Raw genomic sequence first — 17,012 nt, 5'->3', positions numbered from 1 at the left:
AGAATATTGATAAACAACAAGTCAGCCACCACAGCCCTCAAAAAGCCTCAGAGACGGAGGAAATGGAGACCCAGCATGATGCTCCGGGAGACACCTTGGGTATTCTGGTAACATTGAAAGAAAGTCAGGGGAAAGAAGTAAACAATGAAAATAAAACTGGGATGACCGGAAGCACTTCAAAAACAACCATTAAGAGGACGTTTTCTTCACTTCTCTGCAGTGGTAGAAGGAGGAAGGAATCGGAGACTCCGCATAACAGTGATACACAAGCAACAAAGAAAAGCAGTCCCAGAAACAAAGCTCAAACAAATACGCATGAAAATAAACGGTGTGATGCAAACTTTAAGACAGTTGCTCAAGAAAAAGGCAACAGGAATTTTTTCTTCATGGTTTGGCCCATTTCTAAGAGATCCTCATCAAATGTGCCTCATGGCATGCTCCTGCAGGAGACACCATCAAAAGATTCCTTTAAAAAGATTTACCGCTACTTTCGAAGAAGAAAGAAATCACATCCTCCTGATGATCACAATGAATGTGGTGCTTCAAAAACAACACACATTGAAGTAGCTGGTGATCAACTGAATCAATTAAGTACAGATAACATGGAGATTTCCAGCACCCCCAAACAAGATCACCTCAAAAAAGAACAAGAAACTGAGATAAGAGCTTCAGAGACATTTACATTTAGTGCAGAGGTGAGCGTTAACACGAATATTGAATCTGGCCATATTGACAATGACCAAGAGGAAGATCAAATTGTTCTGTCAACTACACATGAAGGAAAAGACACTGTGTTCGTGTCAGCAAATGAGATTTTACAAACCAGTGATCTCTTGAATTCGTGTTGCTTGGACTCTGGATTGCCTGGCACAGGTAATGCTTCCTGGGATACGCATGCAATAAATTATACACATCAGAAAGAGTCTGATAAAAATTATTTTAAGTGCAGACCAGTTATTACTATAGACCGTGTGTACACGCCAGAGGAAGAGAACCAGGAAAGCCATGTAAATGATGCATCACGCTTTGATTTTCTTTCAATTAATGGCAACTGGCAACATTTACAGATAAGCAGCTTGACAAACAACACATTACATCCTTCGGACAAGAGTTTGTCCCCCGAACTGGACCATGGCCGGTGTAATGAGACTTTACTGATTCAGACTGCAATTTCAATGGTTCAGACGGCCATCAGTAATGCGGTGGAACAACTTGCAAATGAACAGCAGCAAAATCAGACAAGTTTGGATAGTGTGTAACCACAGATTTATACACATATATTCCCTTGGTTAGGTAAAGGCGCTCTTAGATGTTATGAAAAACTCTATGGACATATAGGGAATATTGTGTGGTGAAATATAAAATGACTATCTGTGTGTATAAAATAATCAAATTATTCAGTTATGTCAGATTGGAGGGAACATAAACTTAAATGATATGTCATTTTAATGTAAAAATTTCATGTCTTTTTTAAAGTAATTTTATAGTTGCTATTTGCTATTTGTTTTCATGCATGACTAACCCATTTATTGTAGCTACGTCACATTTAAAGGAATGGTTCAATTATTTAAATTCTGTTATTATTTACTCACCCTGTTGTCATTTTGAAACTTTGTGTTTTTGTTTTCTTATGCAAAACACATTAGAAAATATTTAGAAAAATGTTGGTAGCCAAAAACTGTTGGTTCCCATTGATTTATTGAATGGACACAAAACCAATGCAAGTCAATGGGTACCACCATTGTTCTGTTACCAATAATCTTCTTATTTCTGTTCTGCAGATGAAAGAAAGTCAATGACAATAAACAAGAGGGGGTGTAAATAATGAGAACATTTTCATTTTGAATGTAAACTCTCTCTTTAAGTCTCCAGAAAGCATACTGCTACTATTTATCATTTCTTCAAAAGTTAAACTACCGTTTAAACACATACTTTATATTTATATTTTGACACTATTCATATTATACTTTTTCATGTCACTGTAATGCACAGCTAGTTTCTATAGCAATGAATATCCCACTCATGACCACGAGAAGGCATTGAGCCACATGCATACGATATTTTCCACATTTAAAAAATATGCTGCGTGAAACTGTAGTGAACACTGCCTCCCTTTGACATTAAGTCAACGTTTTTATGAAAATATGTGGTTTGAAAACCGAGGTGTGTGCATTTCATGTCTATTTCATATTTAAATGACCATGACTAAAGCTTACACTGAACTTGTTGTACACTATAGTAAGTCATTGTATAACGCACGTAAATCTGGGAGTATATCTCTGTTTTCACAAAATTGGTTTTAGGGAAGTTGTGGAAGTGTTTGCTTGTGTGACAGCATGCTGCTCTCTTGTGGTAATAAGTTGCTATAACAAGACAAAAAAGGTAAAGTCTGTGCTACTGGAACCAATGTTTATTTAATCTTGTGCCATTTATTTATAAAAATAAGCAGAACACATTATCACGATGGCACTAAGTGACAATGATGAATAAAATTGAGGGACTGTTTAAATGCACCTTACAAATCACACAAACAACACAAATGCAAGTTTCTCTGTTTTATATACTCATCACAGTACACCAGGTTCAGTTTGAGTACTGAATAAATATGTAATAATACTTCAGTAACTGGTGTTTAGACAGTTCGAATACAGCACAAAGGAAACCATGTCTATCATTAGTGATGTATTTAGAGTTGGTATTTCTTAATAAAACGTGCCTCGGCATGTTTTACAGTAGATGCTTCAGGAAAATAACAATTATAAAAAAGACTGCTGCTGCTGTTGTTCATTTTTACATCTTTGCAATTATTCACTGTTCTAGTTTTTGAATTAAGGTTGCTTATAAAGCTGGTGTGTATTTTGCATTCCATACACAATTTAACATTGAAAGTCTTTTACATATCAAAAAGCTTTTAGAAAAGCACCTGTTTAACACATTCTTTTGATTGTGTAGACGTCTTGGACAACTTTGCACTGACAAATAGGCACTGTTCAAATGTACAGTATGTTGAAAAATCTCAAATAAAAAAAACTTACAGGGGTTTGGTTCAACCGGCTGAGCAATAGTTTAAGTGCTTTTCTTTTTAGAGCTGTTTGGCAAGTATATTCTAAGGCACTGAACCGGTTCTGATTAAGGGATTTTTTAGACCTACTGCTTAGTGAATTTGAATAATTAGGCCACAACTGAACAAAAAAACGAAATTCACATATTATTAGTTTAAGGTGGCCTCAAAAATTGAAAAACTGTCTTCATTTGCCCTCAAGTTTTTCCAGATCTGTTTAAATTTCATTGTTCTTATGAACACAGAGAAAGATATTTGGAAGAATGCTTGTAACCAAACAATTCTTGGCCACCATTGACTATAGTAGAAAAATGCTCTGTTCTGTTTAACAAAAAAGAAGATATTTTGAAGAATGTAGGAAAGCAAACCGTTCTGGGGCACTTTTAACTAATGTCGTTTTGTAAAATTGGGTTCTACTGCATTCTCTTGTTGCCCCACGTCCGGTGTAGAAACGGTGTAATACTTTCTTTGAATATAGAACTCAAATGTAATACCTGACCAAGTAATCTAAGTCATCCAAGAGTCTAAAAACATCAACATTACAATCATGAACACCAATCTTCAAAAAAACTTACATCATGACAAGGACTTTTGAGACTGGACACAAGTGTGGTGGTGCTGAGGCAGAAATCAAATTACAAATCAACATTTGTACCAAACAGAGCTTATTCCACAGTCACAGCATCCACACTCTCCTGAGAGACCTCAGAGTCTAGTGAGTAGCAGGAACTACCGTTATCCTGAGTGTCCTTGGCCCCCTCCTCTCCAGTGGCTGTGGTAATATCCGGTTGGCCCTCGCAACCGTGAAGCAGCTGCCCACAGAAGCGACTGTAGCGGTGGTATATCAGCGGCTTGCCTACATGCGCAAACATGTGCTCCTGCAGCTGACTCTTCTGTGAGAAGCGAAGGTTGCAGACGGCGCAAGCCATTTTTCGTTTTCGTGTGAAGCCTGCCAACGGACTGCCTCTCCGTCCGGTCCCGACTCCTCGTCTGAGTTCCACGGCCAGCTCATCTGCCAGGGCCTTGCTCTGCCGTAGTGCCTCCTCTAGGCTACCAGTGTCTATATGCTCATTATGGAGCCTTCTCTCCTCCAGGGATGTATGCTCTTGGGTTTTGTCCTCTGTAGGGCCTTCCATCAGACCACCAGGCTCAAGGGCACAGGCCGCATGGGTAAAAAGGTGCTCTTGTAGGCCTTCAGGTGACAGACAGCGTTCACCACAGCGGGGGCACAGAAGTGCTAAAGGGCCATCTTTGAACAGGCCTGTCTGGCAGGGGCTCACCTGGTTGGGGGATAGAGAACAGGGCTCCTTCGCACCTTCCTGTTGTTCTTCCTCCTCTATTCTTTCCTGTTTGATTCGTGCAGAGATATCAGAGTCATCACCCGAGGCCACAGAGGATACAGCGCGAAAGCTCTGGGGCTGTCCCTCAGATGTGATGCCCTCCAGCCCTACAGCAAGAGTTAAGCGTCCACGTGCGCGATCGGCCCTTGTACTGGAGCGCCCGTCCTCTGAGTCCCATGAATTGCCAGCCTTCAGGCCTGAGTTTTCTTTACTGGCTAGTTGTGAAGAGATCTGGATACCATAAAGGTTGGACATACGGACGGGCTCAGAGAACGCATCCGTGCCACCCTCACCTGTTTTATGGCAAAGTTGGTATGCATGGAGGAATTTGATGCCTTCTTGAAGTCTGACCTGGTCTACAGGTTGTTTGGGGCCCATGCCTGTGTACATTATGTGTAACAGGTAGCTGAAGACATCTGGTTGAATATCTGTGGGCTGGATTTTAATACACTCACTGAAAAAAATATTAGTCAATATTAATGATGATTATTAAATATCTATAAGTTATTTTATACATGTCTATTATACATTATTGTTATTATTATTAAAATATTGAACTATATCAAATTTGCACATTTTGATTAAAAAAGGCTTATCAAATGCATTCAAATTATTCAGTTGTTCAGTTTGTGTATCCCTAGGAATTGAACCTAAGAAATCAAAGGTTTTTTGAGTTTCAGCTCACCTGGATTGATGTATAAAGATCATTTTAAAGTAGTTTGAGAAAGCAGCGAGAACTGCACGATGAGCCTTGAAGTATACGTTGCCAATAGCAACAGTGCAGTCACACAGAAAGCCAAACTCCCTTTGGACGTTCAGCTGTTGCAGGAGAAACAGACTATGACCAGACACATCCATCTCGACCTGTTACACCCACATAAATATAAAATATAAAACATAAGTCAACAGAAAAGTGCTTTTTGCAGCCTACCTGTCAGGATATTGTAGTTGTATTACATTTATAATCCCATTTGTCTTTTATTCAGTGCTGTTAAAGTTTAACCATATGCATTTCACATATGCCAAGCCAATGAAGAGAATCGCAGAAGAGTCGACAGGGTAACTGCGACCTCTATTGAACAACATTGTCACAACATTTTAACAATGTTTGACAACACAAACCAGATGTTTACATCTGGATAGAATTGGATACATTAACGTCTATTGTGACAATGCATCTATGAATCACTTTCTTGCATTTGTAATGCAATCGTATTATTAAAGAATAAAACAACATGGTTTTGTTATGTCTTACGCTCTTTGTCATTTGTAACTTAATATATATACGAGTGACATTGATTCATCGATTAAATTATAGACAGAGTAGATCGTGCGGCGAAACAATAAAGACTCGGCTGCTATGTAACGTTTTCAGTTCATCACTGTTGGGTCTTCGCATGCAGATTGGCTGTGACAAGACAATGCCTGACAATGATTCTTGAATCATTCTTAGATCATGACACAAAAGGACATTAAGAAACAACACGGAATCGCATGCATCGAAGATGTCACGACTGAATGGATTGACAGTACAACCGTGGAGGAGTAATTCGGTTCATGCTTTTGGTCCGCGACAGGTTCATAATGATTTTCACACGTCTGGTCTACACGGATCAAGTGTTGTCGAAGAAATGCTGTACGTTTTCATGCACCTAAGCGAACAAAACATGCACGTACCATAGCACAGACATAACGCATTCACATGGTCCCAGAAAACGAATTCTTACCAACTAAATGACAGAAACGGACAAAAATTGCGTATTTGTTGCAGCAAAATTCTCTTATGGTCTCGCGGTTCTTCATATGCGATTGACGGCTAAGCTTGTTATCCGTCACGTGACCATACTGTACATTAGCTGCTCCAGACCGCACGCATAAAAGCGGATGCTTTTGTTTTTATTTATATTTTCGTTCCTTCCGTTTTTATTATTATATGGCTACATATAGTGACTCAGTAAGCGAAGGTTGCACCGGTTAACTTCCTAACTAAAATGTCAACTTGCACGGATAAGAGCAAAGCAAGCCAGCTTTGACAGGACCTGTGGTGCTAACACGCAAATATATTCCTATCTATGTAGTAAATACTTTCTCTTCCATGCGTGTATGGGGGTAGCCATTTGGTTCGTCCTGAAGATCGCATTTTCATACATGGTTTGGTTGCATTTTCACAGTGCTGCGCGTGCTGGGGCGGGCTGGATTTGCGTGAGTGGGGCCGGATCTCAGTGCGGTGATAGAGCGCGCAGAGCGGCTGTGCGGAAGTTCTTTCATCCGCGCTACACAAGGGGCTTCGCCCTCGAGATCTGCTATTCTCGTCCCAAGTTTTCGCTTGGACGAAGGCAAACGAGGCGGAACTTCTTCATTCGGCGTTTTCACTAGATTTCTGTCGTTCGCTACAAGTTAGCGCCCGTTGCCGTTGGTGAGTATTTTCAGAGTATTTTGCGTGTAAACACGAGCTGCAGTACTGTGAAGCTTTGCGTATGTGCGGGAAGCTGCGCGGGGGTGGCATTGCATGCTTGCGTGAGATCTCCCAATGGCAGCGGTCTGAACGATTCAGTTCTGTCTTTTATTCGTAATATATGTTTTTAAAACTTTATATTGTCGGTGCGGTTATTCGTATGGTCGTGTCTTTGGTTCGTTGTTGTAATAGTTGGAATTTTACTTTTAAGTGCGGTATGATTGACAGCCACAACGCCCGCATGATTCTGTCTATGAAACTGGCCAATGAGAATGCGTGGGCGGGATGTAAACCTATACCTTTAAACTATAGTGGAGCTGAACAACGGAAACATAACAAACCACATAAACTACATAGTATGTAAACATACATAAATTAAGGATGTTATTATTATCGCTGTATTTTAAATGATGTTTTTGTAACCTATAATTTGGCACCGCATCTGCAATTCTAGCACTAATTCATTATTACCATTTCATCCATTAGGCCACTTTTACTGTTTATTGAATTGTTGTCAAACTATTTACAATATATGGTTATATATGGCATTTGTTCATTTAGCAGACTCTTTTGTCCAAACTGATAAAAACAATGAATTGTTAAATATAAAAAAGCGAAAGCATTTCAATCTACCTGTTAAATAATAATGAATAGTTTTCTTAATTATTATTCTGAGGTAATTCCAGAATATTCATTTTTACATTTTGTTTCATAGAGAACAACAGTTAAAGTCACAATTCACCCAACAATGAAAATGCTGTCATCATTTACTTACGCTCAGTTTGTTCCAAAGTCCAAACGTGTAAAAATGTATTTGTTATGCTAAACACAAAGGAAGATATTTGGAAGAATGTCAGTAACCTAACAGATCTCATCCCCCATTTACTGCTATTGTAGGGACATTTCAGTAAATAATGACAAAATTTAAATTCTTGAGTGAACTATCCCTTTATGTGTTTAATCAGCTCTTTATAATGTACTTTCAATCTATTCATTGCCATGACAATTATTATCACTTAATTGAGTCTCTGTAAACTTGGATTTTTCTAACGGCCTATATTATGTATGATTCTGCACAGGGTAATGGCAAGGCCTAGCCACAGCGAGCATGTCCTGCAGCAACTCAACAACCAAAGAGAGTGGGGTTTCCTCTGTGACTGCTGTATTTCCATTGGGGACATTTACTTCAGGGCCCATAAAGCTGTGCTGGCAGCCTGCAGTTCATATTTTAGAATGATGTTCATCCGGGATCAGCAGGCAACTGCACGATTTGATCTGAGCAACATGCAAATCAGCGCGGAGTGCTTTGACCTCATCTTGCAGCTCATGTACCTCGGCCGCATCGCTGTGGATCACTATGAATTCGATGAGCTGAAATCCTCCATGGCCTATTTACAAATGTACTACATCCCCGACTCGCTTGAGGACCTCCGAGACATCCGGACCTCCAATCTGACGCCCTCGTCTTCTGCGTCCTCCTCTTCATCTTCCAGCTCCTCGTCTTCATCCAGTGTAGTGGGTGGCAAGATGATGTTTGGCGTTCGTATGTTTGAGCAGCAAAGGCCCAGCCCTGCCGAGAACGAGCACGCACCCAAGGCTTCAACCACAACTGCTCGCCAAAGCATTAACATCTCAACTGTCAGGCCTGCGGAAGATGTAGTCATACCACACCCTTTGCCACACTCAGAGGCGGTTCTAGACCAACCATGTGACTTACGGAAGAGGACATCGGGCCGAAGCTCCACCATGAAAGAACGTCCTCGATTTGGTCGCACATACACGTGCGATGATTGTGGCTTCGTGTTCAGCTGTGAAAAGCTGCTTATTGAGCACATCCTTACGTGCACCAATCGCAAAGCTTTCCAGACACCCAAAGCCAACAAAGAGCTGTACAGTGACACTGGCAAGGCGGAGAGCTCGACCTCAGAGGGGACGGATGATCACAGAGTTTGTAAAGGTGAAGAAGATTGGCCAGACAAAGACAGTGTGATCAGGTCTATTGCCACTGGAATGGATGGTGAAACAGACTTTTCCAGGAATATAACCATTAAAGTGGAACGGGATTATGATTCTGAGACGGATTTAGAAAGTGTAAATCTGGTGAAGGTAGAAAACCATAATGTTGGAAGCTGTAAAGCTCGCAGGCCGTACAAAGATGTTGTAGACCACACGAAACTCGACAGCGAGGAAGAGGCTGGAATATCTGCAATGGATGGCGCCGCCAGCGCTTCGGACGGTCAAAGAAAAGTTTTAGACATGGAGGTGCACACGATCAAAGAAGAAAAGCAAGATGGCGCGTGCATTCCGTGCGAATTGTGTGGAGCCTTGCTGACTGAGGAGGATCAGTCTGCCCATTACATCTCCAGCCACATGGGACATATCTGCGCTTGTGGAAGGTGTGGCCAAGTGCTCATCAAAGGCAGACAGCTCCAGGAACACGCCGAACGCTGTGGCGAGCCCCAAGGTCCCGAGATTGACTCCCCAGGTGAGGATTCACCTCTGCTTGAAGATGGGGAAGCAATGGAAGAGGGATTGCTGGAAGGAACCGACCTGGGCTTTCGCTGTCCTCTCTGTGGTTTGATATTTGAAAGCGAAAGTCTCGCGGTGGAGCACACGTTGGCTTGTCCTGAACAGGAGACATTCCGTCCTGTCCTGCTGGAAGACGGCGGCGAGCCAGACCATCGGCGCAAGCATTTCTGCGCCATCTGTGGCAAAGGCTTTTATCAGAGGTGTCACCTACGGGAGCACTACACCGTTCACACCAAGGAGAAGCAGTTTACCTGTCAAACCTGCGGCAAACAGTTTCTGCGTGAACGACAGCTTCGGCTGCACACTGACATGCACAAGGGAATGGCGCGGTACGTCTGCCCCGTTTGCGACCAGGGCACCTTCCTTAAACATGATCACGTGCGACACATGATCTCCCACCTGTCGGCCGGAGAGACTATCTGCCAGGTGTGTTTTAAAATTTTCCCTAGCGGCGAGCACCTGGAGAAGCACATGGATGTGCATCTGTACATCTGCGGCGTGTGTGGGGAGAAATTCCGCCTCCGCAAGGACATGCGGAGCCACTACAACTCCAAGCACAACAAGAGACAATGAGACACAGACTTGAGACTTCGAAATAAGCCATACTGTTAATGTGAGGAGAAATCTATGCACTTATACACCAATTTCAACCTTTCGATCTGCACTTTCTGTGTGTATGTAATTTCAGAATACATTGCTCCATGTTTGTGGTTGGATTTAGTGCCTCAAGCTTTTCGGTTTCATTCGGGGTCTTTTACATAGCGATAGTAATTCAGATACCCAGGTGGACTAAATTACACTATCAGTGATATTTTGGTTGAAAATACCAATACTTGAGCTGCCGTTATGTCCATCCTATTGATAATTTCTGTAAATTTGGCTATTATGATGGTGCAAAGTGAAAGTTTAGTCTAAAGATATCCTCTTAGTATTTAAGAGGAATACTTTTTTTGTCTTATTAGTGGTGGTCTTATTTCTAATGAATACAGACATACAAACACAAGTGTCTGCTTTTGTTCTGCTTTATTTAGCCATTATTTCAAGACGCTCTGGTATAATTTCTTAAATAATGCTCTATGCTAAATTGTGCACAGAGATAAGGAGAATAGATCACAAAGTATGCTGGCACTATTCTCCACTGCACCAGAACACTAAAAATACTGTATTTGATAAAAAAGCAGAGATAAACACTCCTAGGGATTCCTTTCAGCTAGCTGTATGTGCTTACCTGGAATCTATGCAACCTGCTGTAAATGTCCCCTCAATTTAGTGTGCATTCACAAAGAGAAAAGAGAGTCACGCAGTAAAGTACATTTCTTGTGTATATCTACTTCAGTTTCCTAAAGGTTTTCATCTACACATGACAAAAAGCAAATTTCTGAAATGTCTGTGCTTGTATGCAAGGTATCTGTTTCAATAGAATTGTGTGTTATTCAAAACCTATTTTTAGCCGACACTGTTTTATTCAGAGCTATATCAGAGCAAATCAAGCTATATCAAAATGCTTTCGGTTGAAGGTCCATTCAAGTTTTAACATTTCAATGACCATGTCACACCTTTTTGTGACAAAGTCTTAATGTAAAATCAGAGTTTGCGGAAAAGCCATACAATGCTTGCACAAGGGTATAAAGTTTATTATTACATTATTGTATTAATACACTTAAACAATCATTATTTGTAGGGATGCACCGATATCATTTTTTAAAGATATTTTTTCTGGTACTTGCCGATACTGATGCCTGTACCTTTTTAAAACACAGTGAGACTAATAAAAATGGAAAAGCGTCATAGTTACAACTCCACCTCAAACACATTATGAAAAAATGATGTGCTTTTCACAAACTTTCCAAGCAAATTTCTGTCAGAGTACATGAGCTTAGTATCGGCCCTGATACCGATACTGGTATTGGTGCATCCCTTATTATTTATCTTAAATGCCCCATGAAATGGCTATGATAGAAGTGTAACCTAGTGACAGACTATGGTTGCTTCACACTTGCATTTGAAGTCATAACATCCAGGTAAACTGACTTCAGGCTTAACAGTAAATGTTTGGTTAGTGTGAAAGTATTTTGAGATATAAAGGTTAGCGTGGAGTTTACATGCATTCCATATTGATAGTTATATTGTGAGGGGTTTTAAAACAAAAGGTTAAAATTAAGGACCAAAGCAACCATGAGAAATGTTAATTTACACACTTAACAGCTCAGATGTTTGCACTCAGCAGCTTATTTGTTGTGTTCAGAACATTCAAAATATATATGAGTGGTAAAAATAATGCAAGGAATATATGCAAATATTGTTTTATCTTTTGTTTCATGAGCTTATTTTAAAAAACAGATACCTGTTTTGTATGTTCCTGGCTTAATAAACTAAAATAAAGTTTTTAAATGATGCGTTTTTTTGTGACGTATTAATATAAAATGTTCATCTTTTTAACTAGGCAAGGATAACTTTGTTTTCTCGGAGGACAGGGTGACTGCTGAATTATACCAGTCTTCTGACTGTTGGATAAAAGCAGCATGACATTTGCCATGCAAATGATCACTTGCGCATCCGGCACATTTTATCCCTTCATTTAACCGACCATGTTAAACAACTTTCATATACTTCGCTCAAAAACTACTTGTGAAATAATATGACTTCATGAAATGTTTATACTTTAAAACAGATTGAGGTTAAAAGGTTTTAAAATATAACTTTATCTTGTATTTATTTCATTTACATATCTGTACAAAACAAGACAAAACAACAAATGGCTTTTCCAAACAGATAGCAAACAACATTCCTGTGGTTTTTATTATGTAATGACTCTGGCATATTTCACTAATACATTTATGTAACCTCTTGCTCTCTTTGTCTGCATTGCACTTTTTTTTTACTTCTTTGATGTTCAGAAGCTACACTGGTACAGACATGTTAACTCTGCCCTCTAGAATAATTTGCAAACATTGCTCAATTTGCAAAAGCAGAATTTGAAAACGCGTTTCTGAGATAATGACTCTTATTTTGAAATGCTGGTTATATTTAATGGCTCGGGTTAGCGCCATCTGTGACCTCTAGATGGGGTCGTGACATTTTCCCCAATTTCCCAAGGTTCTAGTTAAATAGATGTGCCACATTTAGCAAACACACAGGTCAGGGAAAATAATCTGTACTCTATTTGGATCATGACTTGTTTATTGGCATTATCTTGCCATATTTAATTTATCATTAACCTGCAGCACCCCCATATGTGTATATATATATATATATATATATCCTTTAAAAAAGCCTTAGCAATATGACACCAGTTAAACCGTACTTATGCTTTTTGTTATCCTTATGTTTTTCCAATTGCTTTCATTGTTTACCTCATTTGTAATCGCTTTGGATAAAAGCGTCTGATAAATGAAAAGAAAAGTATGTTGGTTTAGTCTTACAGGACCAGTGTGTGCATCCACCTGACTGTTGACACTAGGAAAGTTAGATCAATCCATGAAACAATCACACTTGATTTTGGACAGTAGCCGACATGCTCGGTTTCAAAACCATGCAAATGTACAAGTGGGTATAAAGTAAGTGTTTTTAAATTGGTTTATCAAATCAAAACGTTCCCTCGTAGGCCTATATCTTTCTTTCAGGCTGTCAAACGCTTGTTCTTCTGTCAGGTTAAAAGCATTTTAATGCATCCATGCTTCCCTTAGCTCTAGTGCCTTTGCAGCCAATAAGTTTGTGGTTTTGTAAACCAGCTGTGGATGCCTGGAAACCTCTTGTGGCGATCACTGTGACGCATTCAATCGCTGCATTTGTCCAACCAAATTAGTTTATTATGGAGAACAACTTTTCTTTCTCATTGGGGAAATACATGACTGACGTCATATGGGGTTTAAAGCATAGACGGACGCACACACATATATTGGTTTAATAAAAACTATAAAAGAAGTGACACTTAGATAATGCAACCGAACTGTATGTCTAAAGATAACAATCGTATTGCCAAATAGTAGTCACTTTTTTAGATTTGAGGGCTACATTTATTTGAGTCAAGTGTAACCATACGTGGTGTAGATTTACCTTGTATTCTTTCCTTCATGTTTGTTTACAACGAAAAAAAGCATGGCTGCTCGTGCTAGCGTGTTATTCTTTCTTTCTCCACGTGGTGTCACTGTTTACGCATTTGTAATTGCTGTACTTCCATTAGCACATTTTGAACAGAACAGGTTATGCGTTCTTGTCCCATGAGTGCATTTGACAAGCTCAATATGTTTCCAAGGCTGACAAAATGCATCATGCTACTAAATAATGTATCGCTTACATGGTTTATGTTTTCTCAGATGATAAGATACAATAACACTGAATTTATTCCAAAAAGGTTTTAAGGTTCAGGAGATGAAATGGTATAAACGTGCTAATGGGAAATGCTACATATTTATGTATATTTTGCAAAAGGCACAATCTGTAGCATCTACACCACAGTTTCTTTCTTTCCGTTACACCCAGCTAATTGAATTGAACATCCATTATATCTAATTATATGTCCCAGAACTGCCGAAGATCACAGGCCCACATGCCCCTCTGATTCTGGTTTACATGATGTCCTTTTAAGGCAGGTCTGTTTGCTGTGGGTGTCTGGTCCTCACGGGAGCTGGTCATGCCGGTTTCACTAATCAAGAGCCTTTCCATAACACATCATCCACCCACTCCAGTCATATGCTTTCAGACACTAACATCTTGAAGGTGTCCATCACTGCACTTCCTTGCCATCTGGTCCTTTTGTAGTTGCTTCATTACTTTATTTAGTGTGTAAGTCCTTCTGTAGTCCTTGTTGACCAATTTTAACCTTTAATATTTTAAAACCTTTTTTAGTTTAACCTTTAATTGTTTGGAGTACGCATGCACTGTATTTGATGAGACAAACAAGAAGACGTTAATGTGTAAAAGGCATATCGTGCAAAATGTTGCTTATGTTGCTAATGTTCTTATGACATTATATGACATTTAAAGGGACAGTCCACCCAAAAATAAAAATTCTGTCAACCATTCTTTGTTCTGATGAACACAAAAGACACTATTTTCTTGTAACTAAAGTTCTTGGCCACCACTGACTACTATAGAACGAAAAATGACAATGGTACTCAAAAGTTCCCCAGAACTATTTGCTTTCCTACATTATTCAAAATATCTTCTTTTTTGTTCAACATTTCCAACAAATGTATAAAGCATGTTTACCTATGCTAGTCTATGGTGGAATTTATACATTTATAAAAGATAGATTTGGGACAACTTAAGGGTAAATGAAGACACAATTAGTATTTTGGGGTGAACTGTTCCTGTAAATGGTGCTTGTCCAGAGCAACTTAATATAGAGTTCTATTTAGCTATCTTTTAGCCCTCCACTTGACTATAAAATTCATTCGGTCTCATCTGATCTTGTATCATTTATAATTGTCTCCTTCAATCATTATTCCACCCACACACTAATGTGTCATTATGCATATGTGATGCATAGAATCTCAGTCTGATGTCTGAATATAAAAGCTATTCTTTCTATGCCATCATCAATCATACTCTCTCAGAAAAGTACACTGTTGCACTTAAAGAGCATATTAGTATACCTCAAAGGAACATGTTGGTACCAAATGTACGGATGATATTTGTACCTAAATGTACCGTCCCAGTGACAGCTTTTGTGCCTTTTTAGAAAGTATAGTCTCCACACCAGCAGTTAAAAATTACATGCAGAAAGTCTGTGTGAAAGAACTGTGGCTGAACTCATGCAAGTCAGAGCAATGTCATGAACAGTGTCATGGCAGTCTGCCACCATATGTTTTTTTTATTTCATGACCGATGTTAAAGCTGTTAACCAGTGCAGGAACAACAGGCTCATAAAACGCTTCACACTAATCAGTCCTTCCAATAAAGAAATATGATCGATTGGCAACTTAAAATGCCAGACTTTAGTGTTTTTATATGTTTTGGGAAACACAAACAGCTAAAATCAGACATCATAAATGCCTCTTAAAGGTCCAATGTGTAATGAAAGAAATGCAATATATTATAAATAACTATGTCTTTAAAGTCCTTACATAATGAAGGGTATTGTTTTTATTACCTTAGAATGAGCTATTTCTATACACCACTGGTCCCCTTGCCTGGCATACGTCATGTTGTCTCCATAGTAGCCCTAAATTGACTTTTTGAACTTTCGTTAATACAATATCTCCATCGGCGAAGAAAGGGAAATGTGACGACCTCTTAGTTCTGTGTCAGCCACCGTAGCAAACAGTATAGATTCCAAGAGGCTAAACTCTGAATTTTGTAATAGTTTTAATCAAAAAAGCAAATGGTTCATAATTAGAATTTCTTTGATGTTTTCTAAAAAGAATCTATCTTATATGGTTTTATATTATACACATAAATATTAATAATATACAAGAATGTAATATCAATAGTTTGATTTGTAAATTTTTCTATGTCACACGATTTATTAGTAAACTACCCATCTATTGTTCAACATTGCCGTTTTTCTGATGCATGTCCTTAATTTGTTGGTATTAATAAAGTGTTTATAATGTTATTACTTGATAACTCGCATGGTTTCTAAAGAGCAAATGTTTTGTCATCATTCAGGTTGGATTTCAGCTTTAATTTATTTTATTTTAGAAAGCAGCTAATATTGCCATCGCGACATCAAAAAGCTATTGGACTGCTGAGTCATTTTTCACTACAAAATGGCATTAGCACAGGGCTGCTACTGGCCGCAAGTGTCGCAATGGAACTTTCTTCTGGGTTTCGCCTCTTTATTACTTTATATAATATACTCTTTGATTGTAGTGCGCAACCTCGCCACTAGATGCCGTTAAATTTCAGACACGGGACCTTTAAGAATTTGAATACGTTTCTCTTACAACATTTGGCCCCAAGATAAAAGATACAAACCATGTCTTAAAATACTGGTTTCAAAAAATCTGTCCAACTTGTTTTTTTCATTAATCTAAATGACAGCTTTGAGTTTTAAAGACATAAACAGACGTGTTTTAGAATTGCAACGGATCCATGCATCTATGACAATAATGCAAAGTGTTTTGCATGTGCTTGTAGATTAAATATGCCAAAGCCTGATATGAATAAAAATGAAAAGAGGAAATTTCTTATGTATAGTTGGCTCTGTTTCAATGGCATTTTCAACAGCTGATGCTTCTGTGATATCACAGGGGGTAATTTGTTTCCTGTCAGCGGTCACGTGTATGACATCATATACAGCACAGTCGTCATCATCGGTTGCACCAACAGATTTTTATAGAGTGCTATACGAAATCTATTTGATATGTACACATTAATTTATATTTAACACATATATAAGATACAAAGCTTACAGTGCAATAACAAATTAGATTTGCGAGATTACCTGTGTTCACAGTCAGGACTGTTGAAAATCTGTTGCTGTTCGTCACATCACGGCGCACCACGCATTATAGGAGCAAAATGATTAAATCTAGGATTTTTTATTCTCATGTTTGTGGTCTCTCGTGGTTTAAAAAACGGATTAGATTTAAACAAATATTTTGGTGTGGCCCCGGCATTAGTTCTGTTGTCATGTGCCTTGAGGGACAAGTGACTAAAAACATAAAGGTAGTCTATCCAA

The 17,012-nt window shown here is 38.9% G+C and overlaps 2 protein-coding genes across 2 annotated transcripts; one reads left to right on the top strand and one right to left on the bottom strand.

Annotated features, from left to right (window-relative positions):
• Positions 1-3,028: 3,028 nt before the first annotated feature.
• On the bottom strand, positions 3,029-6,218 carry zbtb25 (zinc finger and BTB domain containing 25). The gene is made up of 3 exons (XM_079474759.1): positions 6,129-6,218; positions 5,087-5,265; positions 3,029-4,855 (listed from the first exon to the last, which is right to left on the bottom strand). Exons 2-3 carry the CDS (start codon positions 5,257-5,259, stop codon positions 3,727-3,729), a joined length of 1,302 nt encoding a protein of 433 aa, XP_079330885.1. The 5' UTR covers positions 5,260-5,265; positions 6,129-6,218; the 3' UTR covers positions 3,029-3,726.
• Positions 6,219-6,506: 288 nt separating this feature from the next.
• On the top strand, positions 6,507-11,775 carry zbtb1 (zinc finger and BTB domain containing 1). Its single transcript, XM_079475657.1, has 2 exons — positions 6,507-6,817; positions 7,936-11,775. Exon 2 carries the CDS (start codon positions 7,940-7,942, stop codon positions 9,956-9,958), a length of 2,019 nt encoding a protein of 672 aa, XP_079331783.1. The 5' UTR covers positions 6,507-6,817; positions 7,936-7,939; the 3' UTR covers positions 9,959-11,775.
• The last annotated feature ends 5,237 nt before the right edge of the window (positions 11,776-17,012 follow it).

The sequence above is a fragment of the Barbatula barbatula genome (assembly GCF_947034865.1).
Source record: "Barbatula barbatula genome assembly, chromosome: 15".
NCBI lineage: Eukaryota > Metazoa > Chordata > Actinopteri > Cypriniformes > Nemacheilidae > Barbatula > Barbatula barbatula.
This window is presented reverse-complemented; position numbering and strand designations above follow the sequence as displayed.

Excerpts from the sequence above, each read along its gene's own strand:
- zbtb1 (XM_079475657.1), top strand. The coding sequence starts at position 7,940 with ATGGCAAGGCCTAGCCACAGCGAGCATGTCCTGCAGCAACTCAACAAC.
- zbtb25 (XM_079474759.1), bottom strand. The coding sequence starts at position 5,259 with ATGGATGTGTCTGGTCATAGTCTGTTTCTCCTGCAACAGCTGAACGTC. Across the intron at positions 4,856-5,086 it reads ATCTTTATACATCAATCCAG|TGAGTGTATTAAAATCCAGC; the intron begins GTGAGCTGAAAC and ends TATTTTTTTCAG.